The following is a 26826-nucleotide window of genomic DNA, read 5'->3' on the forward strand; positions in this document are numbered from 1 at the left end:
GAAGAAGAAACCTGCACTTAAAGGGGATTTAGATGGCCTGATAAACCCTTTCTCAAGACTTTCTTTCACATACTCATTCATGGCCACAGTTTCAGGACCAGACAATGCATATAACCTTCCTTTAGGCAACGTGGCACCAGGAATTAACTCTATGGTACAATCATAAGGCCTATGGGGAGGCAAAATATCCGCATTGCCCTTGGAAAACACATCCAAAAAATCCTGGTATTCTCCAGGAATATGTGCGGACCCGGCAGCAGCTACTCGGATAGGAAGCGTAATACATTCTTTATCACAGATGGTACCCCATTGTAGGATCTCCCCAGACTGCCAATCTATGATGGGATTATGAAAGGCCAGCCAAGGGTGACCCAGAACCACAGGAACTGCTGGACAATGGGTAAGAAAAAACTCAATCTTTTCAGAATGCAGAGCTCCCACCGAGAGCAAAACAGGAGGTGTACATAGAGAAATAACCCCATTGGATAAGGGACTCCCATCTAAACCATGCATGGTGATACACCTACCTAAGGTTAGCTGAGGAATACCTAAGGCCTTGGCCCATGTTAAGTCCATAAAGTTTCCTGCAGCTCCACTGTCCACAAAAGCAGAGACCGAGGAACAGAGGCTGTCATAAGAAACTTTAGCAGGAACCAACAGTGAATTATTTGAGGAGATGAGCTGTAGACCAAAGTGAACCCCCTCACAATTCACTTGGTCAGGAAGTTTCCCGACTTGTTTGGACAACTACGGGCAAAATGTCCCTTACCTCCGCAGTATAAACACAGACCAGAATTTTGCCTCCTGGTTCTTTCTTCCGGAGACAATTTGGAGAGACCAATCTGCATAGGCTCCTCCATGTCTACAGGAACGGAAGGAACACAGGGAAAAGAAACTACAGATGCCCCTTTTTCAGCCCTCCGCTCTCTTAGCCGACGATCTATTTTAATAGAGAGTTCCATGAGTTTATCAAGGGTCTCAGGAGCGGGATACTGAAGGAGACTGTCTTTTATAGATTCAGATAAGCCGAGGCGAAACTGACTGCGCAGGGCAGGGTCATTCCAGCCACAGTCGTTCGACCAACGGCGAAACTCCGTACAATAATTCTCTGCAGGACTCCCACCCTGTCTAAGAGCACGCAACTGACTTTCTGCGGACGCCTCTCTATCAGGGTCGTCATACAATAGCCCTAAAGATCCCAAAAAGGCGTCTACAGACGATAAGGCCGGATCGTCTGTCTTTAAACCAAAAGCCCAGGTCTGAGGATCCCCCTGAAGCAGAGAAATTACAATTCCAACCCGCTGAGCCTCCGTACCTGAGGAGACTGGTCTTAACCGAAAATAAAGTTTACAAGACTCTTTAAAATTAAAAAACTGTTTTCTATCCCCAAAAAAACGGTCAGGCAGATGCATTTTTGGTTCAGGGATGACCCTCGAGGAAGTCCGTAACAGATCTTCCTGTGAGCTCACCCGGAGGGACAGATCCTGAACCATCTGAGTAAGTTCTTGAATCTGACTAACTAGAAACTGGCCAGGATTTGGCCCAACACCGGTGGGATTCATGAGGCCGACAAAATTCTCCCAACTGAATAAGTGAAAAAATTAACTCTTGTTAAAATTTTTTCTTTTGTCAGGCCGGTGATAATGTTATGATTCCTGTACTCCAGACCGGAGAAGATCTTATGACAGGGATCTGAGTACAGGAACAATATACTGGTTGTGGGAGCTGGAGAGCCTAGTAACCCCTGGCGCCCTAACTCCGTTGTCTCGCCCGTGTTATCAGAAATCCCCTGCGAGACTATGGTTGCTTGAGCCCATGGCAGCCGCGTTCGAAGGGCGGATTATGTCTGCCCAACCCCGATGCCCCCGCAGGTCTTAATGGGAGACAAGGGGAAGTCCGAGACAGGGTGATAACAAGGGGCCCTCTGACTAAACAACCAGGCCAGGGGTTACAAGCTAACTAACAAATTCAAAAGGTATGTGCGGACAAGCCGCCAGGGAAAAGGACAACCAAAGATCCACTGATCCGACACTCCTATCCAGCACCGCCGGACACCAGAGTGGATCTTATGGAAGCGGAATCCTCCGCAAAAGCTCCAGAATAAAATAAAGCAAAATAATAAACAGTAGCGGACAAGCCGCAACACACGGCTGCGCCGCGACTCACGAACGCCACCAGATGTTAAGGTGCTCGGTCAGACTCCAGGAACAGATGGTAACTTCCGAGTACAGGATCACTGAGAACAGGAACACTCGAATAGACCGGGACTGGGAACTCTCTCTGCAGCAGACACAGGCAAACAGGAAGCTATCACCGGCGTCTGTGAGGAGTCCTGGGAGTGCTTTTAACAGAGAGTCTTCCAATCAGCTGTTTGGAGGCTGATTGGATTAAATGCCATGCAGCTGACAAGCTGCATGGCCAGGGAAACAGATGAGTGATAATTACAACATACCGTGCAGCTGCATGCTACACAGCCAGGAAACCAGTGATGATATAAACTTAGACCCAGCAACGGGGAACACGATCCGACAGTGGCGTCCCCGTTGCTAGGCGCCGGCCGCACTGACGAGCGGACCCTCGGCGCCTAACAGGTAGTGGATTATGACATCCTACTATACAGGGGCAGCAGCCGGTGTTTCCTTTTTATACAGGGAAAGTGGCCTGTGGTGTCTTGTTACTATTATTATATAGGGTGAACGACATGTATTGTCTTTCTATACAGGAGGAGTGGCCTATGTTGTCATAATACAGGGGTATCATCCTGTACTGTCATAGTATACAGGGGGAGTGGCCTGTGTTGTCATAATATACAGGCGGAAGGGGCCTTTGGTGTCTTGTTATTATTATTATATAGGGTGATCGGAATGTATTTTCTTTCTATACAGAAGGAGTGGCCTGTGTTGTCATAATATACAGGGGTAGCATCCTGTACTGTCATAGTATACAGGGGGAGCAGCCTGTATTGTCATAATATACAGGGGTAGCATCCTGTGCCGTCATAGTATACAGGGGTAGCTTTCTGCAGAGGCGGAACTCCGGGAGGCAGCGGAGTCGGCTGCCGCCGGGCTCCTGACCTGAAGAGGGCGCCTCGCAGTGGCGCCACTGACTTTACACAGATTGACATGCGGACAAGCATCCGCATGTGTGACAGGACGATACCGTACGGAAGCACTCGCCGCTTGCCGCGTCCCGTCGACTGCGCACAGAATGGAAGGTCAAGCCGCACGAGGCCTGACCACATAGGGGATTCCCGCTTACCGTCAGTAACCGCCTGTTACTGACTCCACCCACTGCGTTGTGGGCGGGTTCTTGCTGCCACCACCAAACTCCTAACCTGCCGTGGCGTTTGGAACCACGGTTCTGCTCTGTATGTGCCGCGCACTGCTTTACCACACCTGTGTGGTGTCGACGAATCCCCACTAGCCACTTGCTAGGCCTCTACCGGTAGCTGGCGGAAGGCGGAGCTTGGAGACGTCAGGTGCTTCCCTGGACAGCCGGAGAACGGGGCTAGGTTTGTCCTAACCCTGTAGGTCACAAGATGAAGCAGTCTTCTTGAGGCAAAGATGTTTATTTGCTCAAATAACCTTTAAAAAGGCTCCTCCCTATTGCTAGGGGCAACAGCATACAATCAAGATGTTTTCAGCAGAAGAAGATGTTACAATACCCTGGAGGCTCACAGGCATCCTCTTTTTATCTCAGTTCTACACACAGTACCACAGGGGGGTAAGCCCTCCCTGTCTTCTCCAACCAATCAGGTTATCGCAGAAAATATAAAGAAATACAAGTTTACATTTCAAAAGTTAAGACTTAGATAAAGCACATTCCTGCTCCTCTTCATATATAACCAAACCAGTGGCTTTCCCAAACACAATCTGATTATCATGTTCCTGTCTCTTTCACAAATGTAAATGTAACTTGCATTTCAATTGCATTCACCCTCTCACACATAGACAACGTTCTTATACTGTAAATTAAACATAATCTGCATCACACATAATGCAGCCTAAGAAATCTTACATCAAACTGTTGTTACACAAAACCCACTAGTTTGCATTTGTAAAACAATCTGATCAACATGTTCCTGTCTCCTCTAACATCTCCATGCAAACCCAGTTCACACAATATTCAGAGAAGACAGCAACAAATCCTTTCACCTGCATGTGTCTATAAAGTTACACAGACGCATCTCAATCTCAAACAAATGGCTTGTCCATACACCCCTTTCCAGGTGCCAGGGTCATCAGCATCTCAATTCCTAGGTGAGAAGCTTCCAAGCCATTTGTCCACAAACGTAAATGCATTTTAAAACCAACACAGCTTACACATTCCTTCTAAGTGCTGGCATTTGCTGCAATGTAAATGTGCAGTCTTACAACTGTGCCTATTGCCTTAAATATAACATTGGTGAAAACACAGTATTAAATATATTTTTAAATACCCGGTGCCTAGCACCCACACTACATTTAAAGATGGTGCTTAGCACCAGTGCACAGTTTTAAAGTGGCGCCAAGCGCCCATTGTCCCTTAATATGGCGCCGGGCACGAGGATTAACACCTTCAGTGCCGCAGCCGCCATTACACGTGTGGCTGGTTGGTCTCTCCGGCCACACTCAGTTACAGTAATAGCAGGAACAAATTAGAATACTCAGCTCTTATCTCAGATGTTTCATGATCTGTCCCAGATGATGGTCATCCATTAAGTAGTTTAAACAATATAGCTCAGTCGCCCTCAGGATCCCTCTTTAATAACTCTGTCTGAATGTATTAAACTGAGGTGGGTTTATAGAAGTCTATATCCGCTGCAGACAGAACTAGCTTCAATCAGAACTAACCTGCTATGTGTAAGTCTCTAGGCTTTATACCCTGCAAGGATACGCTAACATTGTCTTACCAGATATTACATTCAGGTCTGTGATGCTGGGTGCAGTAGTCATTCAGTATAACATAATGTATCTTATCCTGGACAACTGTCCCCTTTCACCTACTTATGAAAACAATACCCCAAACATCTTACTAGACAGTTTCCATCTGAGATGCTGATAACAGGAACATATATCTATTATAATCAGCCAGCCTAAAAGCTTCCCACTCACTATGTCCTTCACACTAGGTCAAAGGTAAGAGACAGCTGTGGATCTATATTTCTAACTAGTGTCTAAAGCATTAATCCTAATAAAATGTACATATATAGAGCAATGAGGTCATACATATACAAAATGGAGTTATACATGAACAAAATGGCATCTAAAAAGTAGTTACAAATATCACCCCATACAGAAATATATCAATGTAAGGGATCAATTGTAACGACCTAGAAGGTCTATTCTCTAATATGACCTGTGTACAGCAGAGTAATAAGTATAATCACGCACACCTGATGTCTAATTCTCCAAGTGTTATAGAGGTCAGATTCAGCTAATAAATGGGGGCATGAGGAAGCTGAGGAACGGGCGGCATTACTGGTCTGTTCATCAGTAGTGGAGGATCTATCAAGATGAGGGTCTGGAGAAGAGTAACATCTCCCATAAGTAGAAGTGCAATTAGTTGTAGCTTTTGAAAAAAAAAATATTTAATAAATTGGGGCTGTCTGGCATGAGGGGCATAGAGAGAAGTGAGGGGGACATATTTATAATGAATTTTCCCAACTAGAATCCAAAATCTACCACTGCATTCCACTCACTTGCTTTCCAGGTGAAATGGGCAGGATCTATGGGAAAGGATGGCTACACCACAGGAGATAGAGCAGGTTGGGTAGTTATTGGTAAACTGAGGGGGAGAGTGCAATGGAACATGAGATTCCTGAATGGCTACCACCGCCACCTTCTGGTCAGTGAAATATTTTAATGCAAGGCCTCCCTTACGGGGAGAATTGAGACCTTTTACATTAAGACTTAAAAACTTCACCGTGATAGAGATCAGATCATGGTATGAAACATCTAGGATCATCTGTGCAAAGTCCAACAGAGTCTGTAGGGCGTGTGCATACTTCAAACTATCAAATCACAGAAAATATAAAATAGGGAACAAATATGGGAGACAAACAGAAATAGCGTCCATAAAGGAGCTATAGAATCCGTCACTAGGGTACCGTGACAGAAAGGTAGAAAAAGGTGGCGGTCGGACCTAAAAGGGAAACCCACCGACTACCCCAAGTAGCCATACGAGAGGGCAAAATCTAGTCATCATAGTAACAATTGTAAAAAGAAATATCAAATCTCAATGTAACCAATGTATCCAAAGGAGGTAAAGGCCAGGAACATGGCCTGTTATCCAATTTAGGTTCTACCAACACAGTTATAAGGGCAACAGGATGTTACATGAATCAGTCATGCTTTACCTGAACACCCAAACATTCTAGAAAGGTATAACGAAACGTAAGAGTAGAAAGAATATCAGACCATATACCAATTAAATAGCACATAACAAGAACAAATAAATCTGGCCCAAAAATAGATCCATGCCCAGTAACTTAGTCCCAGTTGGCACATGTTACAGTAGGAAACAAACTCTGAGTGTCTCTAACAGTCTTACTCCTTTATCATATTACTTGAAGACGGAAAACAACGCCTCCGGGATTGGTTTAGGTAAAGTGTCATGAAGGACTGTCAACAGGAATGTCCCACTTTTTCAGAATAGCAGGGCCATCCTCAGGTGAAGGTATCACTGTGAAGGCACCATTTCTCATTACAATAACCATAGTAGGAAAGCCCCATTTGTATTGCACATTTCCTTGGGTGGAACAGATGCCTTTTGCCCAGCGTCGCAGGAGAAGTTTCTGGAAATAGCGCAGATTATCCAGGCACTCAGCTGTGGATCAGGAAGACAGTGGCTCATAGAATGCGTTCTTTAAGGTGAAAAAGTGCACCCTGAGCAGAGTGTCCCTCGGTGCTTGGATAGGGGTCTGTTTGGACTTTGGGAGTCTATGGATCCTGTCAGTAATAAGAAAGTCCGCGGCAGAAGCCTTCGGTGGAAGTTTCTGAAAGAGGACCATGGCATAAACTTAAAGCTCAGCATTTGTAAAAGAATCCAGAATGCCCATTATTGATATTATTTCTCTGAGACCTGTCTTCTAAATCAATGACTTTATCATGAATAGAGACCATGGGGGAAATTTACTAAGCTCCCGATTTTGTCCGAGATGCCGTTTTTTCATCAAAGTGTCATCTCGGTAATTTACTAAGCACTAATCACGGCAGTGATGAGGGCATTCGTAATTTTTTGCAAGTCCAAGTAAAAAATTACGAATGAATACACCATCGGTCAAAACGCGGCTGTTTAAGTATGAATCTCGGTCATTTACTAAGAAGTGCAAAGCAAAAAAAGAACAAACACTGCCGTGAAAAATTACAACTCGTAAAAAAGTGCTAAAAAAAAACAGACCTTTTTTTTCCCCCCGTGATTAGATAGGCATGCACGGATCCATGAGATCCGTGCATGTATATCAATGGGAAGGGGTGGGAAAGTGCTTATTTTCTCAAAAAAAATTGCGTGGGGTCCCCCCTCCTAAGCATAACCAGCCTCGGGCTCTTTGAGCCGATCCTGGTTGCAAAAATATGGGGAAAAAAATTACAGGGGTTCCCCCATATTTAAGCAACCAGCATCGGGCTCTGCGCCTGGTCCTGGTCCCAAAAATACGGGGGACAAAAGAGTAGGGGTCCCCCGTATTTTTAAAACCAGCACCGGGCTCCACTAGCTGGACAGATAATGCCACAGCCGGGGGTCACTTTTATATAGTGCCCTGCGGCCGTGGCATCAAAAATCCAACTAGTCACCCCTGGCCGGGGTACCCTGGGGGAGTGGGGACCCCTTCAATCAAGGGGTCCCCCCCCCCAGCCACCCAAGGGCCAGGGGTGAAGCCCGAGGCTGTCCCCCCCATCCAATGGGCTGCGGATGGGGGGGCTGATAGCCTTTGTTGTAAAAGAAAAGATATTGTTTTTAGTAGCAGTACTACAAGTCCCAGCAAGCCTCCCCCGCATGCTGGTACTTGGAGAACCACAAGTACCAGCATACGGCGGAAAAACGGGCCTGCTGGTACCTGTAGTACTACTACTAAAAAAATACCCACACACACAGGGAACTTTCTGCTCAGCGGTGACGTCACTTTAGGTCAACCGCAGGGCAGAAAGTTCCCATCATTGGTTACAATGTAGCGCATAGGCGCTACATTGTAACACTGCCGTGTGCCGCCTGTCAGTGAGGACAGCAGCACACAGCTGATCAGGAGAGTGCTACAACGTGGCGCTCCCTGATTGGCTGAAGAAACCCACTTAGACAGAAGTCAAAGTGGGTTTCTGGCATTCGTGGAAAGGTGACCCATGTGCAAACATGGGTCCCCTTTCAGTTCGTGGTCGGGACACCGTTTTGTTATTTTTGTCAAGTACGTGGATTAACCCTGGATTTCCCGAGGAGCCTGGACCCCTGGATCTCGTGAGTATAATTTCTTCAACAGGTACCCCTTGGATTCTACTGGAGAAGAGGACCGACCTGCGTGGGAACATAAGGTAAGTATGTATGTATGTGTGTATGTATGTAATAAAATTATACTTTCACGGTGTGTGTGTCTTGTGTTTTTTTGGGTATTTTTTTAGTAGTAGTACTACAGGTACCAGCGGGCCAGTTTTTCCGCCGCATGCTGGTACTTGTGGTTCTCCAAGTACCAGCATGCGGGGGAGGCTTGCTGGGACTTGTAGTACTGCTACTAAAAACAATATCTTTTCTTTGACAACAAAGGCTATCAGCCCCCCCATCCGCAGCGCATTGGATGGGGGGGACAGCCTCGGGCTTCACCCCTGGCCCTTGGGTTGCTGGGGGGGGGGGGACCCCTTGATTGAAGGGGTCCCCACTCCCCCAGGGTACCCCGGCCAGGGGTGACTAGTTGGATTTTTGATGCCACGGCCGCAGGGCACTATATAAAAGTGACCCCCGGCTGTGGCATTATCTGTCCAGCTAGTGGAGCCCGGTGCTGGTTTTAAAAATACGGGGGACCCCTACTCTTTTTGTCCCCCGTATTTTTGGGACCAGGACCAGGCGCAGAGCCCGATGCTGGTTGCTTAAATATGGGGGAACCCCTGTCATTTTTCCCCCCATATTTTTGCAACCAGGATCGGCTCAAAGAGCCCGAGGCTGGTTATGCTTAGGAGGGGGGACCCCACGCATTTTTTTATTTTTTTTTATTTTACAGTGTTTAATAAAAAAAAAAAAAAATGAACCCCAGCACGGATCACACAGATCCGGCCGAGATTGATTGTAAAAAAAGTCGGCAGTGTTTTGCTAATCACTGCCGTAAAAAACTAAAAAAAAAACACGAATGACATCGACATCGGAAGAAAAGAAAAACCCGAATACGACAGCTTAGTAAATTAGTCGTAATCAATTCAAAAAGTTGCAATTTTACACTGTCGATGTCATTCGTGATTGAACTTGGACATGATTCTGGAAAATACGAATCTTAGTAAATGTACCCCCATGTCTTCCTGAAGGGTGTCGTGCTGAAATCAGACCTTTGTGAGACGCAACAATCTCATCTTAGTCTGTACGAGTGCCAATCTCACTGATATCTGACCTCAAAGCTTGAATATTAGAGTTAAGTTCTGAGGTTATTTCAGTCCTTAAATGCAGATAACATAGAATGTATAGATCGTAGAGTAACAGGATCATCTAGAGAGTCTTAAGACGTCTTCAGCCGTTACAGCTGGGCTGTGCGTCTGACAAGAAGAAGCAGCTGATATTGTAGTGGTCTCAGAAGGACCACCTGAATTCGAGGTACTAAAGAGATGGACAGGCGGGGCCAATTTGGTACCTTTTAACCTTTTTTGGAGGCATGGTATACCGGCTACAAAGAGACTGACCTCTCAGAGATAGGAAAATACAAACAATCTATAAATAAAAGTAGCAGTAGAACGCTGTCAGGAGGTTACATCAAGATGACTCCATTCAAAATGACATTCTTAGTCGGGGTGACAGGGGTATCTGAGCCAAAATTTCAAGTAAACATGATGTAATGCAACTCAAATAACACATTAATGACCGAGAAATTCCACTAGAGGTCAGCGTGATCACAGATGTGAGGTACTCAGCACAGAGAGACACAAATGGCAAAATATATTCAGTGGATAAATCCACAAAATAATATACTGTGAGGTTGTAATCAGAGTGTAATGAGCTGTACTCAGACGATACTTGATACTGGGCTCTGCATGTAGACTGAGAGGAAGTAGATGATAGTGGTACCATATAAATAGAGGGTAGTTTCACCTCCAGGCAAATGCTTCAATTTAGTGCAGTGACCCCAATCCAGCCATCAGGACACTTATTTAGTAGCTTATATCAATTTTACACCTTATTGAAGGCAAAGCATGTGATGGCCGAGTACCAGGATCCAAAATGGCAGCCATCTCACTTCCCAATACCACCGCCGGGCTCCGGTGACTGTGGGCTGCCCGTTCTGTCCCCATCAGTAGTGGAAGCTGTGCACCCATGTGAATGGGAGAACAAGTGATCCCGACTGAGCCAAAAGCGCCTCCAAGTCAGGTGTCCGGAGAATACAGCCCATGGCTTCAGCGGTGTCACTTGGCTGCGGCAGGGAACAGTGCCCGGAGTGAGCAGAGCGAGCGGCTATAAGGCAGGAGGAGTGGGGGACTTAATAGATTGTGTCTTGGTCCCAGCGGCGGCTGCGAGCTATCAGGTAGATAAGAAGCCACTTAGTGAGGAGATCTCCAGAAAGTACGTCTGGATGGACCACGCTCCTCTTATTTATTATTTTATATACTCCCAGGGGTGACAGGTGTGGTACATCCCTGCAAAGGCAGATCCAGTCTCTTTCTCATCAGACTCTGCTGTCTTCCCTGCACTCTCACTCAGATGTTCACTGCTGCCAGTAGCACACGTATGAGAAGCAGAAGTATGGCGGCAGCTGTATAGATTCTGATATGTAATTCTGTATATCATACCATACACACATCTTCCTTATTACTATTGAGGGTATAGATGTAAGACACTGATGATGGGGATGTAAAAATGGGATTTTAATTACCTACTGGTAAATCCTTTTCTCGTAGTGTGTAGAGGATGTAGGGGGTCCAATTAGTACCATGGGGTATAGATTGGTCCTTTGGGAGCCACTGGCACTTTAAGAGTTTAATAGTGTAGGATGACCCTTCCCTCTATGTCCCTCCTACCAGACTCAGTCTAGAAACTGTGCCCAAGGAGATGGACATACTTCGAGAGAAGGAAATACACAGATAGTGGTGAGATTCACACCAGCTCACACATAAGAAAAAGGAAAGCCAAACCAACCAACCTGGAACAATTCAGCAACGGCTAAACCAACAATACTGAACCAAGTAACAATGCAGTAATACAAAGCACAGGGCGGGCACCCAGCATCCTCTACGGACTACGAGAAAAGGATTTACCGGTAGGTAATTAAAATCCTATTTTCTCTTTCGTCCTAGAGGATGCTGGGGTTCCATTTAGTACCATGGGGATGTAGCAAAGCTCTCAGTACGGGAGGGAGAGTGCTGAGGTTCCTGCAGAACTGATTGGCCTCTGAGGACCTCAAGTTTGGTCAAAGTATCGAACATGTAAAACTTAGCAAACGTGTTCGACCCTGACCAAGTAGCTGCTCGGCAAAGCTGAATAGACCAACACACTCCGGGCAGCTGCCCAGGAAGAACACACTTTACATGTACAGTGGGCCTAAACAGATTTTGGAATTGGCAATCCTGCCATGGAATAAGCATGCTGGATAGTAAGCCTGATCCAGCGTGAAATTGTTTGTTTAGAAGCAGGACACCCAATCTTGTTGGGATTATAAAGGACAAATAGTGCGTCTGACTTTCTGTGACGAGTAGTTCTCTTCACATAGATTTTCTCAGCCCGCACAACATCCAAGGACTTTGAGGTAATTGAGGTGTCACTAGCCACTGGCACCACAATAGGTTGGTTGATATGAAAAGCCGACACAACCTTAGGGAGAAATTGCTGACCATTCTGAGCTCAGCTCTATCCTCATAGAAAAATCAAGTAGGGGCTCTTGTGCGACAATGCTCCCAATTCTGACACACATCTGGCAGAAGCCAAGGTCAACAACATGACCACCTTCCAAGTAAGAAACTTTACGTCCACCTCCTGTAAAGGTTCGAACCAATCCGATTGCAGGAACTGCAGCACCACATTAAGATCCCAAGGTGCCATAGGAGGCACAAAGAGTGGTTGGATGTGCAGAACTCTTTTCAAGAAAGTCTGAACCTCAGGGATAGCAGCCAATTGTTTCTGGAAGAAAATAGGCCGAAATCTGGACCTTGATGGAGCCCAAGCGTAGGCCAACATCCACACCTGCTTGCAGAAAGAGGAGAAAATATCCCAGTTGAAACTCCACCGGTGGAAACTTCTTGTATTCACACCAAGACACATACTTTTTCCAAATCCGATGGTAATGCTTAGACGTTACCCCCTTCCTAGCTTGGATCAGAGTAGGAATAACCTTATTCAGAGTGCCCTTCCGAGGTAAGATCTGGCGTTCAACTTCCATGCCGTCAAACGTAGCCGCGGTAAATCTTGATAGGCGAACGGCCCCTGCAGTTGAAGGTCCTCGCAAAGAGGAAGTGGCCTCGGATCCTCCAGCAGTAAAGCCAGAAGATCCACGTACCAAGCCAGCCTTGGCCAGTCCAGAGCAATGAGGATCGCCGGAACTCTTGATCTTTTTATTAGTTTTAGAATCCTTGGGATGAGTGGAAGTGAAGGGAACACATACACTGACTGGAACACCCACGGAGTCACCAGGGCGTACACCGCCACTGCCTGTGGGTCTAGTGACCTGGAACAGTACCTCCGAAGCTTCTTGTTGAGGCGAGAGGCCATCATGTGTATCTGAGGTACACCCCATCGGTGTGTTACCTCTGCGAATACCTCTGGGTGGAGGCCCCATTCTCCTGGATGGAGATCTTGTCTGCTGAGGAAGTCCACTTCCCAGTTGTCCACTCCCAGAATGAAGATCGCCGACAGCGCCAGCATGTGTCTTTCTGCCCAGAGGAGGATTATTGTTACCTCTGACATTGCAGCTCTACTCTTCGTTCCACCCTGCCTATTTATGTAGGACACCGCTGTGACGTTGTCCGACAACCTGAAGGCTCGATCTTGCAGAAGATGAGCCGCTTGTAGAAGGCCATTGTATATGGCCCTTAGTTCCAGAATGTTTATTGGAAGGACAGATTCCCGGCTTGACCACTTTCCCTGGAAGTTTTCCCCCTGGGTGACTACTCCCCAACCTTTGAGGCTTGCATCCGTGGTTAGAAGAATCCAATTCTGAATCCGGAACCTGCAACCCTCGAGCAGGTGAGAAGTTTGCAGCCACCAGAGTAGTGAAATTCTGGCTTTCGGCGACAGGCATATCCGCTGGTGCATGTGAAGATGCGATCCCGACCACTTGTCCATGAGATCCAGCTGGAAGAACCGTGCATGGAATCTTCTGTATTGTAGAGCCTCGTAGGAGGCTACCATCTTCCCCAGAAGGCAAATGCACCGATGAACCGATACCCGGGGAGGTTTCAAGACATCCTGGACCATTGATTGGATCACCAACGCTTTCTACACTGGTATAAACACCCTCTGCACTTCCATGTCGAGTATCATCCCCAGGAAGGGCAGTCTCCTTGTCTGTTCCAAATGTGACTTTGGAAGGTTCAGGATCCACCCATGATCCCAAAGTAGTTGAGTTGAGAGCGCAATACTCTGCATCAGCTTCTCCTTGGAAGATGCCTTTATCAGCAGATCATCCAGATATGGAATTATGTTCACTCCCTGTTTGCGTAGGAGGAGCATCATCACCGCCATGACCTTGGTGAACACCCTCGGTGCTGTGGAGAGGCCAAATGGCAACGTCTGGAACGGATAGTGACAGTCCTGTAGTGCAAACCGTAGATAGGCCTGGTGAGGCGGCCAGATCGGAATGTGAAGGTATGCATCATTGATATCCAGGGATACTAGGAATACCCCCTTCTCCAGACCTGAGATCACCGCTCTCAGAGACTCCATCTTGAATTGGAAAACCCTGAAGTAGGAGTTCAACGACTTCAGGTTCAATATAGGCCTTACCGAACTGTCTGGTTTCGGTACCACAAACAGGTTTGAGCAATAACCCTTGGTTTTTGGGTGAGGTGGAACTGGAACAATGACATTTGTTCGTACCAATTTTTGAATGGCTTCCTCTAGAATAGCACTTTCTGTCTGCGAAGCTGGTATGCCTGATTTGAAGAATCTGTGAGGTGGGAGTTCCTTAAACTCCAGTCTGTACCCCTGGATAACAATATGCGTCACCCAGGGGTCTAGGCATGATGACACCCAGACGTGACTGAAATCTTTTAGTCTCGCTCCCACCTGCGTGCTCTCCAGGCTGAGAGGTCCACCATCATGCTGAATATTTGGAGGAAGCAGTACCTGGTTTGTTCCTGGGAACCTGTTGGTGCAGGTTTTTTAGATCTTCCCCGACCTCCTCTAAAGAAGGTGGGAGGGGGTTTGTATTTTTTAGATTTTGCGGTTCGAAAGGACTGCAGTGTAGGTGTAGGATAAGATTTCCTAGCCGGGGCTGCTGCGGAGGTAAGAAATGTTGACTTACCCGCAGTCACCGTGGAAATCCACGCATCCAATGCGTCCCCAAATAGTGCCTAACCTGTGATTGGCAGGTTCTCCACAGTTTTCTTGGATTCTGCATCCGCAGTCCTCTGCATGCCGAGACAGCCATGGAAGTAGCAGGCCAATGTCCTTCATGGCCTCCACCATGAAACCTGCAGAATCCTGTATGTGACGTAAAAACAAGTCAATGTCACTCCTATCCATAGTATCTAAGCCCTCTAGTAAGGGGCCTGACCACTTTACTATGGCTTTAGAAATCCACGCACAAGCAATACTGGGCCTTAAAGCCACGCCTGTAGCAGTATATAGTGATTTGAGCGTAGTCTCAATCTTGCGATCAGCTGGCTCCATTAAGGCAGTTGAACCAGGGACAGGTAAAACCACCTTTGTAGACAGCCTAGATACAGAAGCGTCTACTATAGGTGAGTTTTCCCACTTCTTCCTATTCTCTTCAGGGAAAGGGAAAGCAATGAGAATTATTTTAGGGATCTGGATTTTTTTCTCTGGGTTTTCCCAGGATTTTTCAAACAAGGAGTTTAACTCCTTAGAATCAGGGAAGGTAAACGAGGACTTCTTATTTACTGTAAAATAAGATTCCTCTACTTGTTCCGGAACCTTCTCAGAAATATGCAAAACATCCCTAATGGCTTCAATCATTAGCTGCACCTCTTTAGCAATGGATGCATCCCCCCCTGCATATCGCCATCACCGTCCCCTGTATCAGAGTCGGTATCAGTGTCAGCTTGCATTATCTGGGCAAGTGTACATTTTTGGGGGTATGTAGGTGGGGTTTTAGATGAAGTAGTGAGAGCTGAATACTTCAAACCCACTACAGATTGTCTCAAAAACTGTCTCTTTCTCAGTATGTGACATCCTTGTTGAAATCTGGGATATCATTCCCCTTAAAGAATCCACCCATGGGGGTTCGGATTCAGAAGGCTGAGACAGCACATTGCAGTCCTGAGTACATGGAATAGACTCCACAGGAGAAGATACACACTCTGCAGCACAGAACATAGAGTCCTTAGACATGGTAATGTGGATATACACACACACACACACTTACACACACACACAGGAAAATGTCAGACACAGTTTCCCCCAGAGTACCTTCAGAGAGTCACAGAGTATAAGGAGCCAGCCACACAGCGCCCCTGTAGGCAGTTATTATGATAAAAGCCCGGCGCTGACTGACTGACCTTAATAGGGAGGGCAGCGCTCCCTGTCAGTGTCCTAGTTCCTATGATCTGCAGGGAGAAAATGGCGCTGGTGAGTGCTGGATCCGCTCTGAGAGGAAGCACCGCCCCTTGTAATGGCGCCCGGCTTCCCGTACTAATTGTTTATACTGGCCTGAGGGTTTTAGTGATAACAGGGGGATTAGCCCCTGTTAGCTACGTGACCTGTGGAGGGTTTATCCGCGCTGGCTCAGGACGCCCCTCAAAGCGCCTACACTGTGTGTTGCTGAGCCTTCCTGGAGGGCAGCCAGTCAGAGCTGCGCTTCCACCTTTGTGCCGCCATACCCGCCGGCGACCCGCTAACCGGGCCACCGACGCTGTACTCACCACTTTTCTTTCTTCTGGCTCTGTTAGGGGGTGGCAGCTGTGCTGCGTGAGTGAGCAGTCGCCTTGTGGGCTTGCGATCAGCACCCTTGGGAGCTCAGTGTCCTGTCAGCGGAGTAGAGAACCATTAACTCTTCTGGAAGTTGGTTCCTTCTCCCCCCCTAAGTCCCACAAAGCAGGGAGGCTGTTGCCAGCAGCCTTCCTGTAACCTAACTAACTCTAGAAAATAAAAAACTAAGAAAACTCCTAGCTGTGACCGGCTCCTCCGGGCACATTTTCTAAACTGAGTCTGGTAAGAGGGGCATAGGGGGAGGTGGCAGCCCACACTATTAAACTCTGGGAGTCACTGGCACTTTAAAAGGACCCGTCTATACCCCATGGTACTAAATGGATACCAGCATCCTCTAGTACGTAAGAGAAAGTAGATTATAACCTAGCAGATGATGATGATGATTACAGGGTATCATATGGTGTATTGCATGTAAAGTACTTTGTTCCATACCTACTCTGCTGTAGCAATATACCTTATATAAGGGTGAGTAACACATGTATAGGCTTACCAGCGTATGAGCACACACATAAAGGAATGCTACCTTACCAATGCTTCCAGGAGTAACGTTAGGAGACATTTCTCTGATCCATCAGCTCATATGACTGATGTTATTGTTCATCTAGAATCTCCAATTCATACGATATGTTCCCCATCCATTGTTTTACATTGGTGCTGACATAGGACTTGGTGAGTGACTACATCTCCATATATACTTCATGGTTAGTTACCAGTACAAGAGAGAGATATATTTAAGTCTTATTATAATATTACATTTGTTATTGTGAGTGTTCTCAGGAGGGTGGACACAACGATAGTCTGAGACACAATATTATAAAGCCTTCATAAAAAATATATACACACATTTACAATTAGAAAATCGTTTTCTCCTATTTTTTGCAAGATTAATATTGTTACAGAAAATGTCACATTTCCATAATGTATTTTATTTCCAGCAGATGGACACACAAGCAGGAATATCTCAGAAGGACATCTAATGTTATCCCCAGATTGTGAAATAAAAGAAAATGACAGTAGACCGGATTCTCCAGGAGCTAACCCCATTACCCCAATTATACATCCAGCTCTATCAGCTGATCCCTCTAATCCTGGGAAATGTTCTCCTGATCACTCTGATATTGGTGCATCTGTTACAGCTCTGACTGTAGACACAGTGTTTCTACGTTCTATAGATGCCAAATGTTTTACACAGAACTCAAAACCTAATAACCCACATACAGGTAAGGTAGGTGAGAGGCCACTGATATGTTCTGAGTGTGGGAAATGTTTTACATACAAATCGCATCTTGTTAGACATCAGAGAAGTCACACAGGTGAGAAGCCATTCTCTTGCTGTGAGTGCGGGAAATGTTTTACACAAAAATCACAACTTGTTACACATCAACAAAGTCACACCGGTGAGAAGCCATTTCCATGTTCTGAGTGTGGGAAATGTTTTGCACAAAAATCACAACTTGTTACACATCAACAAAGTCACACAGGTGAGAAGCCATTTCCATGTTCTGAGTGTGGGAAATGTTTTGCAAACAAATCAGATCTTGTTATACATCACAGAAGTCACACAGGTGAGAAGCTGTTTTCTTGCTCTGAGTGTGGGAAATGCTTTACACGGAAATCACATTTTGTTAGACATCAGCAAAGTCACACAGGTGAGAAGCCATTTCGATGTTCTGAGTGTGGGAAATGTTTTGCACGGAAATCAGATCTTGTTAAACATCAGAGAAGTCACACAGGTGAGAAGCCATTTTCATGTTCTGAGTGTGGGAAATGTTTTACATGGAAATCAGATCTTGTTATGCACCACAGAAGTCACACAGGTGAGAGGCCATTTCCATGTTCTGAGTGTGGGAAATGTTTTACAAAGAAATCAGATCTTGTTACACATCAGAGAATTCACACACGTGAGAAGCTATTTTCTTGCTCTGAGTGCGGGAAAAGTTTTACCTTGAAATCCCACCTTGTTATACATCAGAGAAGTCACACAGGTAAGAAGGCATTTCCATGTTCTGAGTGTGGGAAATGGTTTACACAGAAATCACATCTTGTTAGACATCAGCAAAGTCACACAGGTGAGAAGTCATTTCCGTGTTCTGAGTGTGGAAAATGTTTTACACGGAAATCAAATCTTGTTAGACATCAGCAAAGTCACACAGATGAGAAGTCATTTCCATGTTCTGAGTGTGGGAAATGTTTTGCACACAAATCAGATCTTGTTATACATCACAGAAGTCACACAGGTCAGTAGCTGTTTTCTTGCTGAGTGTGGGAAATGTTGTTTAAGTAAATCACATCTTGGTATACATCACTGAAATCACACAGGTTCTTGTTGGACCTAATAGAATTCACACAGGTGAGAAGCTATTTCCATGTTCTGAGTGTGGAAAATGTTTTATACAAAAATCACCTCTTGTTAAACATCAGTGAACTCACACAGGTGAGAAGCCATTTCTATACTCTGGGAAAAAAATCAGCGCTTGCTGCACACAATAGACATCACTCAGGTGAGGAACCATTTTAATCTTCTGGAGTATACTCATCATTGCCATGCGTTCTTATCCTATCTCCTATGCTTTTTGCAATATACATGTTACCACTGGGTGAAATAATCAGATGTCATGCCATCATCTACCACTGCTATGCAGATGACCTGTCTTTTGCTACAAGTCCTGATAACCCAGTACCAATCCTAAATGGTTGTCTAGCTGAGCTCCAGGTGTGGGTGATGCCAGTTGGCTGTGACTGTGTGTCAGTCCTGGCGAAACAGTTCCTTATGATAGAAGCTCACCAACAAAGGGCAGGGCTACAGCTCAGCTTTACAAACCAACCAGACAGTTTGGGGGTTCAGAGTTACAAAATACTGATCCTGTGCGGAATCTTGGTGTCCTGGATGGTGGAGTGACACTTAGACACTAGTTGGAGATGTGGCAGTAGTGGGGGGAGTTAAGGCGGTGGCAGTAGTGGGGAGAGACAGGGTGTTGACAGTAGTGGGGAGGAGACAGGGTGGGTGGCAGTAGTGGGGGGAGACGGGGCGGGTGGCAGTTGTGTGGGGAGACGGTGGTAGCAGTAGTGGAAGGAGACAGGGCGAGTGGCAGGAGGGGGTGGGGGCTAGTTGGGGATATGTGGCAATAGTGGGGAGAGACATGGTGGTGACAGTAGTGGGGAGGAGATAGGGTGGGTGGCAGTAGTGGGGGGGAGACAGGGTGGTAGAAGTGGGGGAGACGGGGCGGGTGGCAGTTGTGTGGGGAGACAGGGTGGTAGCAGTAGTGGAAGGAGACAGGGCGAGTGAAAGTAGTGGGGGTATACAGGGTGGGTGGCAGTAGTGGGGGGAGACAGAGTGGGTGGCAGTAGTTGGGGAGACAGGGCGGTGGTAGTGGGGGAGATAAGGTAGGTGGCAGTAGTGGGGGAGACAGGGTGGTGGGAGATAGGGTGGATGGCCGCAGTACAGTACCAAGGGCTGCTGGAGGAAGTAAAGAGGTGTATGGGTCCCGCACAGAACCAGTTGATAATTAGACTTAATGATGATCATGCTTCCTTATTTCTAATTAATCCCTTGTATGTGTTACTGTTATTTGCTGTGTCAGCCTTTATGTGTGTTCTGTGTAATAATCCTGAAAGTAGTGCTGCTACCGATCTCATATCAATTGTAGTAACTTGGAAAAGATGAGATATGAGGTGCACTCTGGAAGCTTATAGGTGGTTAATCAGAGATGAACGCAGATGTGACATCATGCAGCTCCTGGAAAATGGTCCTGGCCCGCCTGCGTTCACCCCTCAGGGATGCGGCAACAATGAGTGTGTCTGCGCGGCCGCTGCGCATGTGCATTTTGTCACCACCAGCAAACTTCTGCGGGCCGCTATTGCAGCTGGTTCTGAATGACCCCCATAGGGTTTTGGCTTTCCTGATATGCATCTGTTTTACTTACCTGCAATACTATAATGTAACTTGAATTGTTTCTGTGCTTTAAAGGATATTTTATCCATGTTGTGCAGAGTAAAGTATTTTCTCTAACGTCCTAGTGGATGCTGGGGACTCCGTCAGGACCATGGGGAATAGCGGGCTCCGCAGGAGACAGGGCACATCTAAAAAAGCTTTAAGGTCACATGGTGCGTACTGGCTCCTCCCCCTATGACCCTCCTCCAAGCCTCAGTTAGGTTTTTGTGCCCGTCCGAGAAGGGTGCAATCTGGATGGCTCTCTTAAAGAGCTGTTTAGAAAAGTTTTTTTTTTTAGGTTTCATTCAGTGATTCCTGCTGGCAACAGGATCACTGCAACGAGGGACTTAGGGGAGAGATCTCCAACTCACCTGCGTGCAGGATGGATTGGGATCTTAGGCTACTGGACACTGAGCTCCAGAGGGAGTCGGAACACAGGTCAGCCTGGGGTTCGTCCCGGAGCCGCGCCGCCGATCCCCCTTACAGACGCTGAAGAAGACGGCAGAACGGAGGTCCGGAAACAGGCGGCAGAAGACTTCACAGTCTTCATGAAGGTAGCGCACAGCACTGCAGCTGTGCGCCATTGTTGTCACACGGCTCACTGACCTGGTCACGGAGGGTGCAGGGCGCTGCTGGGGGCGCCCTGGGCAGCAATATAAGTACCTTATTGGCAAAATAAATACATCACATATAGCCATTAAGGCTATATGTATGTATTTTAACCCAGGCCAGTTCTTAAAAACCGGGAGAAAAAGCCCGCTGAAAAGGGGGCGGAGCTTATTCTCCTCAGCACACAGCGCCATTTTCCCTCACAGAAAGGCTGAGGGGAAGGCTCCCATGCTCTCCCCTGCACTGCACTACAGAAACAGGGTTAAAACAGAGAGGGGGGGCACTGATTTGGCGATATAAATATATATTAAATGCTATAAGGGAGGAACACTTATATAAAGGTTGTCCCTGTATAATTATAGCATTTTGGTGTGTGCTGGCAAACTCTCCCTCTGTCTCCCCAAAGGGCTAGTGGGTCCTGTCCTCTATCAGAGCATTCCCTGTGTGTGTGCTGTATGTCGGTACGTGTGTGTCGACATGTATGAGGAAAATTTTGGTGAGGAGGCGGAGCAAATTGCCTGTAATGGTGATGTCACTCTCTAGGGAGTCGACACCGGAATGGATGGCTTACTTGTGGAAGTACGTGATCATGTCAACACGCTGCAAGCCGGTTGACGACATGAGACGACAGGCAAACAAATTAGTACCTGTCCAGGCGTCTCAGACACCGTCAGGGGCTTGTAAAAACGCCCATTTACCTCACGGACACTGACTCCAGTGTCGACGGTGAAGAAACAAACGTATTTTCCTTTAGGGCCACACGTTACATGTTAAGGGCATGAAGGAGGTGTTACATATTTCTGATACTACAAGTACCACAAATAAGGGTATTTTGTAGGGTGTGAATAAACTACTTGTAGTTTTGCCTGAATCAGATAAATTAAATGAAGTGTGTGATGATACGTGGGGTTCCTCCGATAGAAAGTTATGGCGGTATACCCTTTCCCGCCAGAAGTAAGGAAACACACCTTAGGGTGGATAAGGCGCTCACACGCTTATAAAAACAAGTGGCGTTACCGTCTCCAGATACGGCCGCCCTCAAGGAGCCAGCTGATAGGAAGCTGAAAAATAGCCTAAGAAGTATATACACACATACTGGTGTTATACTACGACCAGCAATCGCCTCAGACTGGATGTGCAGCGCTGAGGGGGCTTGGTCGGATTTCCTGACTGAAAATTTTGATACCCTTGACAGGGACAAGATTTTATTGTCTATAGAGCATTTTAAGGATGCATTTCTATATATGCGTGATGCGCAGAGGGATATTTGCATTCTGGCATCAAGAGTAAATGTGATGTCCATATCTGCCAGACGAAGACACGACAGGGGTCAGGTGAGGCAGATTCCAGACGGCACATGGAAGTATTGCCGTATAAAGGGGCGGTCCATCGGACCTGGTGGCCATGGCAACAGCTGAAAAATCCACCTTTTGTTACCCCGAGTCACATCTCAGCAGAAAAGGACACAGTCTTTTCAGTCTCAGTCCTTTCGTCCCCATACGGGCAGGCGGGCAAAGGCCAGTCATATCTGCCCAGGGGTAGAGGAAAGGGAAGAAGACTGCAGCAAGCAGCCCATTCCCAGGAACAGAAGCTCTTCACAGCTTCTGCCAAGTCCGCAGCATGACGCTGGGGCAGTACAAGCGGACTCAGGTGCGGTAGGGGGTCATCTCAAGAGTTTCAGCACGCAGTGGGCTCACTCGCAAGGGGACTCCTGGATCCTACATGTAGTATCCCAGGTGTACATTGGAAATTCGAGACGTCTCCTCCTCACAAGTTCCGGAAGTCTGTTTTACCAACGTCTACCTCCGACAGGGAGGCAGTATTGGAAACAATTCACAGGCTGTATTCCCAGCAGGTGATAATCAAAGTACCCCTCCTACAACAAGGGAGGGGGTATTATTCCACACTATATTGTGGTACTGAAGCCAAACGGCTCGGTGAGATCTGAAATATTTGAACACTTACATACAAGCGTTCAAATCAAGATGGAGTCACTCAGAGCAGTGATAGCGAACCAGGAAGAAGGGGACGATATGGTGTCACTGGATATCAGGGACACTTACCTACAGGTCCAAATTTGCCCTTCTCACCAAGGGTACCTCAGGTTCGTGGTACAGAACTGTCACTATCAGTTCAGACGCTGCCGTTTGGATTGTCCACGGCGCCCCGGGTCTTTACCAAGGTAATGGCCGAAATGATGATTCTTCTTAAAAGAAACTTGGACGCTTTCCTGATAAGGGCAAGGTCCAGAGAACAGTTGGAGGTCGGAGTAGCACTATCTTTAATAGTTCTACGACAGCACGAGTGGATTCTAAATATTCCAAAATCGCAGCTTTTCCGAGGACACGTCTACTGTTCCTAGGGATGATTCTGGACACAGTCCAGAAAAAGGTGTTTCTCCCGGAGGAGAAAGCCAGGGAGTTATCCGAGCTAATCGGGATCCTCCTAAAACCAGGAAAAGTGTCAGTGCATCATTGCACAAGAGTCCTGGTAAAAATGGTGGCTTATTACGAAGCAATTCCATTCGGCAGATTTCACGCAAGAACTCTTCAGTGGGATCTGCTGGACAAATGGTCCGGATCGCATCTTCAGATGCATCAGCGGATAACCCTATATCCAAGGACAAGGGTGTCTCTCCTGTGGTGATTACAGAGTACTCATCTTCTAGAGGGCCACAGATTCAGCATTCAGGAGTGGATGCTGGTGACCACGGAGGCCAGCCTGAGAGGCTGGGGAGCAGTCACACAGGGAAAAAATTTCCAGGAAAGTGTGATCAAGTCTGGAGAATTCTCTCCACATAGATGGAGCTAAGAGCAAAATTATAATGCTCTAAACTTAGCAAGACCTCTGCTTCAAGGTCAGCCAGGTATTGATCCAGTGGGATAACATCACGGCAGTCGCCCACGTAAACAGAAAGGGCGACACAAGAAGCTGGAGGGCAGTGAAAAAAACTGCAAGGATTTTTCGCTAGGCGGAAAATCATGTGATAGCACTGTCAGCAGTGTTCTCTCCGGGAGTGGACGACTGGGAAGCAGACTTCCTCAGCAGGCATGACCTCCACCTGGGAGAGTGGGAACTTCATAGGGAAGTTTTTCCGCATGATTGTGAACCATTGGAAAAGACCAAAGGTGGAAATGATGGCGTCCCGCCCGAATAAAAAACGGGACAGGTATTGCGCCAGGTCATGAGACCTTCAGGCGATAGCTGTGGAGGTCCTGGTAACACCGTGGGTGTAACAGTCGGTGTATGTGTTCCCTCCTCTGCTTCTCATAACCAAGGTATTGAGAATTATAAGAATAGAGGAGTATGAACTATACTCGTGACTCCGGATTGGCCAAGAGGGACTTGGTACCCGGAACTTCAAGAGATGCTCACAGAGGACTAAGGGCCTGGGGAGCTAAGAAGGGACATGCTTCAGCAGGTACCATGTCTATTCCAAGACTTACCGCGGCTGCGTTTGACGGCATGGCGGTTGAATGCCGGATCCTGAAGGAAAAAGGCATTCCATAAGAGGTCATACCTACCCTGGTCAAAGCCAGGAAGGAGGTGACCGCACAACGTCATCACCACATGTGGTGAAAATATGTTGCGTGGGTGAGACCAGGAAGGCCCCACGAAGAAAATTCAACTAGGTCGATTTCTACACTTCCTGAAAACAGGAGTGTTTTGAGCCTAAAATTGGGGTTCTTTAAGGTTTAAGTTTCGGCCCTGTAGAATTTCTTCCGGAAAGAATTGACTTCAGTTCCTGAAGTCCAGATTGTCAAGGGAGTATTGCATATACACCCCTTTTTGTGCCTCTAGTGGCACCGTGGGATCTCAACATAGTGTTGGGATTCCTTAAAATCATATTGGTTTGAACCGCTCAAATCTGTGGATTTGAAATATCTCACATGGAAAGTGAACATGCTGTTGACCAATATCTCACATGGACAGTGACCATGCTGTTGGTCCTGGCCTCGGCCAGGCGATTGTCAGAATGGGCGGCTTTGTCTTACAAAAGCCCAGATTTAATTTTCCATTCGGACAGGGCAGAACTGGGACTCGTCTCCAGTTTTTCTTCCTAAGGGGGTGTCAGGTTTTCACCTGAAACAACCTATTATGGTGCCTGCGGCTACTAGGGACTTGGGGGACTCCAAGTTACTAGACGTTGTCAGGATCCTAAAAATATATATATATATATATATATATATAGTTTAGGACGGCTGGAGTCAGAAAGTCTGACTTGCTGTTTATATTGTATGCACCCAACAAGATGGGTGCTCCTGCGTCTAAACAGACGATTGCACGTTGGATCTGTAGCACAATCCAACTTGCACATTCTGTGGCAGGCGTGCCACAGCCTAAATCTGTAAAGGCCCACTCCACTAGGAAAGTGGGCGCATCTTGGGCGGCTGCCCGAGGGGTCTCGGCATTACAACTTTGCCGAGCAGCTACGTGGTCAGGGGAGAACACGTTTGTAAAATTTTACAAATTTGATACTCTGGCTAAGGAGGACCTGGAGTTCTCTCATTCGGTGCTGCAGAGTCATCCGCACTCTCCCGCCCGTTTGGGAGCTTTGGTATAATCCCCATGGTCCTGACGGAGTCCCCAGCATCCACTAGGACGTTAGAGAAAATAAGAATTTACTTACCGATAATTCTATTTCTCGTAGTCCGTAGTGGATGCTGGGCGCCCATCCCAAGTGCGGATTGTCTGCAATGCTTGTACATAGTTATTGTTACAAAAATCGGGTTATTCTTGTTGTGAGCCATCTTTTCAGAGGCTACTTCGTTTTGTTATCATACTGTTAACTGGGTTCAGATCACAAGTTGTACGGTGTGATTGGTGTGGCTGGTATGAGTCTTACCCGGGATTCAAGATCCTTCCTTATTGTGTACGCTCGTCCGGGCACAGTACCTAACTGAGGCTTGGAGGAGGGTCATAGGGGGAGGAGCCAGTACGCACCATGTGACCTTAAAGCTTTTTTAGATGTGCCCTGTCTCCTGCGGAGCCCGCTATTCCCCATGGTCCTGACGGAGTCCCCAGCATCCACTACGGACTACGAGAAATAGAATTATCGGTAAGTAAATTCTTATTTTTTAAGTTTATAGAGAAAAATATGTGTATTAAAGATATTAAATAAAGTTGTTTAAAACAAAAATATTTCCATTGAGTCTTTTTATGTGTCTGTGTATTATCTTATTTCCAGATAATTGTCGCTATGATGACTGAAACAATTTCCTGTTAATGTGTCACTTGTATTGTTACCTTTGTGTCCAGTAGGTGGGCTCAGAAATGTTATCCTTTTCCTCGCAGCCCCAGTTGCTGGAGAAAATGAAGGAGGAGCTGTTGATGGGTCACGTTCCACTTGAGTTGACAATTTTCTCACCAGCAGGTCTTTCCACCTCTGCAGACTTGTGTCCGGAAAGAGGGATACAACCTAGGCTTTAAACCTAGAATCCAGCACGGTGGCCAAAATGTAGTGCTCTGATTTCAACAGAAAGTGTCAGTTTGGCGCTGGGTGTGTGCTGGCATACTCTCTCTCTGTCTCTCCAAAGGGCCTGCTTTAGGGAATTGTCCCCTTATAGTTATATCCCGGTGTGTGTGGGGTGTTGGAACGTGTGTGTCGGCATGTCTGAAGCGGAAGGCTTATCCAAAGAGGAGGTGGTGTGTCCCAGTCGGCGGTGCCGACTCAGGATTGGATGGATATGTGGCATATGTTAAATGCAAGTGTAGCTTCACTACGTAAGAGGCTGGACAAAGCAGAGTCCAGGGTGTCGACAGGAGGTCAATCTACGGATTGCACCGACACACAGGGCCCGTTGGGGTCGCAGAACGTCCCTTCTCAAATGGGGGACACAGATACCGACACGGACTCTGATTCCAGTGTCGACTATGATGAAGCGAGATTGCACCCTAGGGTGACAAAAAGTATTCAGTACATGATTATTACAATAAAAGATGTTTTGCATATCACTGATGAGCCCTCGGTGCCCGACACGAGGGTGCACATGTTTAAGGAGAAGAAACAGGTAGTAAACTTTCCC

At 46.8% G+C, this 26826-nt stretch overlaps 1 protein-coding gene and 1 long non-coding RNA gene across 2 annotated transcripts in view; both read left to right on the plus strand.

Annotated features, from left to right (window-relative positions):
* LOC134984235 (uncharacterized) overlaps positions 1-26826 on the plus strand; it is a 379662-nt gene that overhangs the window by 245258 nt on the left and 107578 nt on the right. The gene's annotated exons all lie outside the window — the stretch shown is intronic.
* Positions 1-26826, plus strand: part of LOC134984229 (oocyte zinc finger protein XlCOF22-like) — a 130793-nt gene that overhangs the window by 70685 nt on the left and 33282 nt on the right. The window contains exon 3 of the mRNA XM_063949856.1: positions 17196-18161. Coding sequence (XP_063805926.1) covers positions 17196-18161 — 966 coding nt within the window. The remainder of the gene's footprint in view (positions 1-17195; positions 18162-26826) is intronic.

The sequence above is a fragment of the Pseudophryne corroboree genome (assembly GCF_028390025.1).
Source record: "Pseudophryne corroboree isolate aPseCor3 chromosome 3 unlocalized genomic scaffold, aPseCor3.hap2 SUPER_3_unloc_41, whole genome shotgun sequence".
Classification (NCBI taxonomy): domain Eukaryota; kingdom Metazoa; phylum Chordata; class Amphibia; order Anura; family Myobatrachidae; genus Pseudophryne; species Pseudophryne corroboree.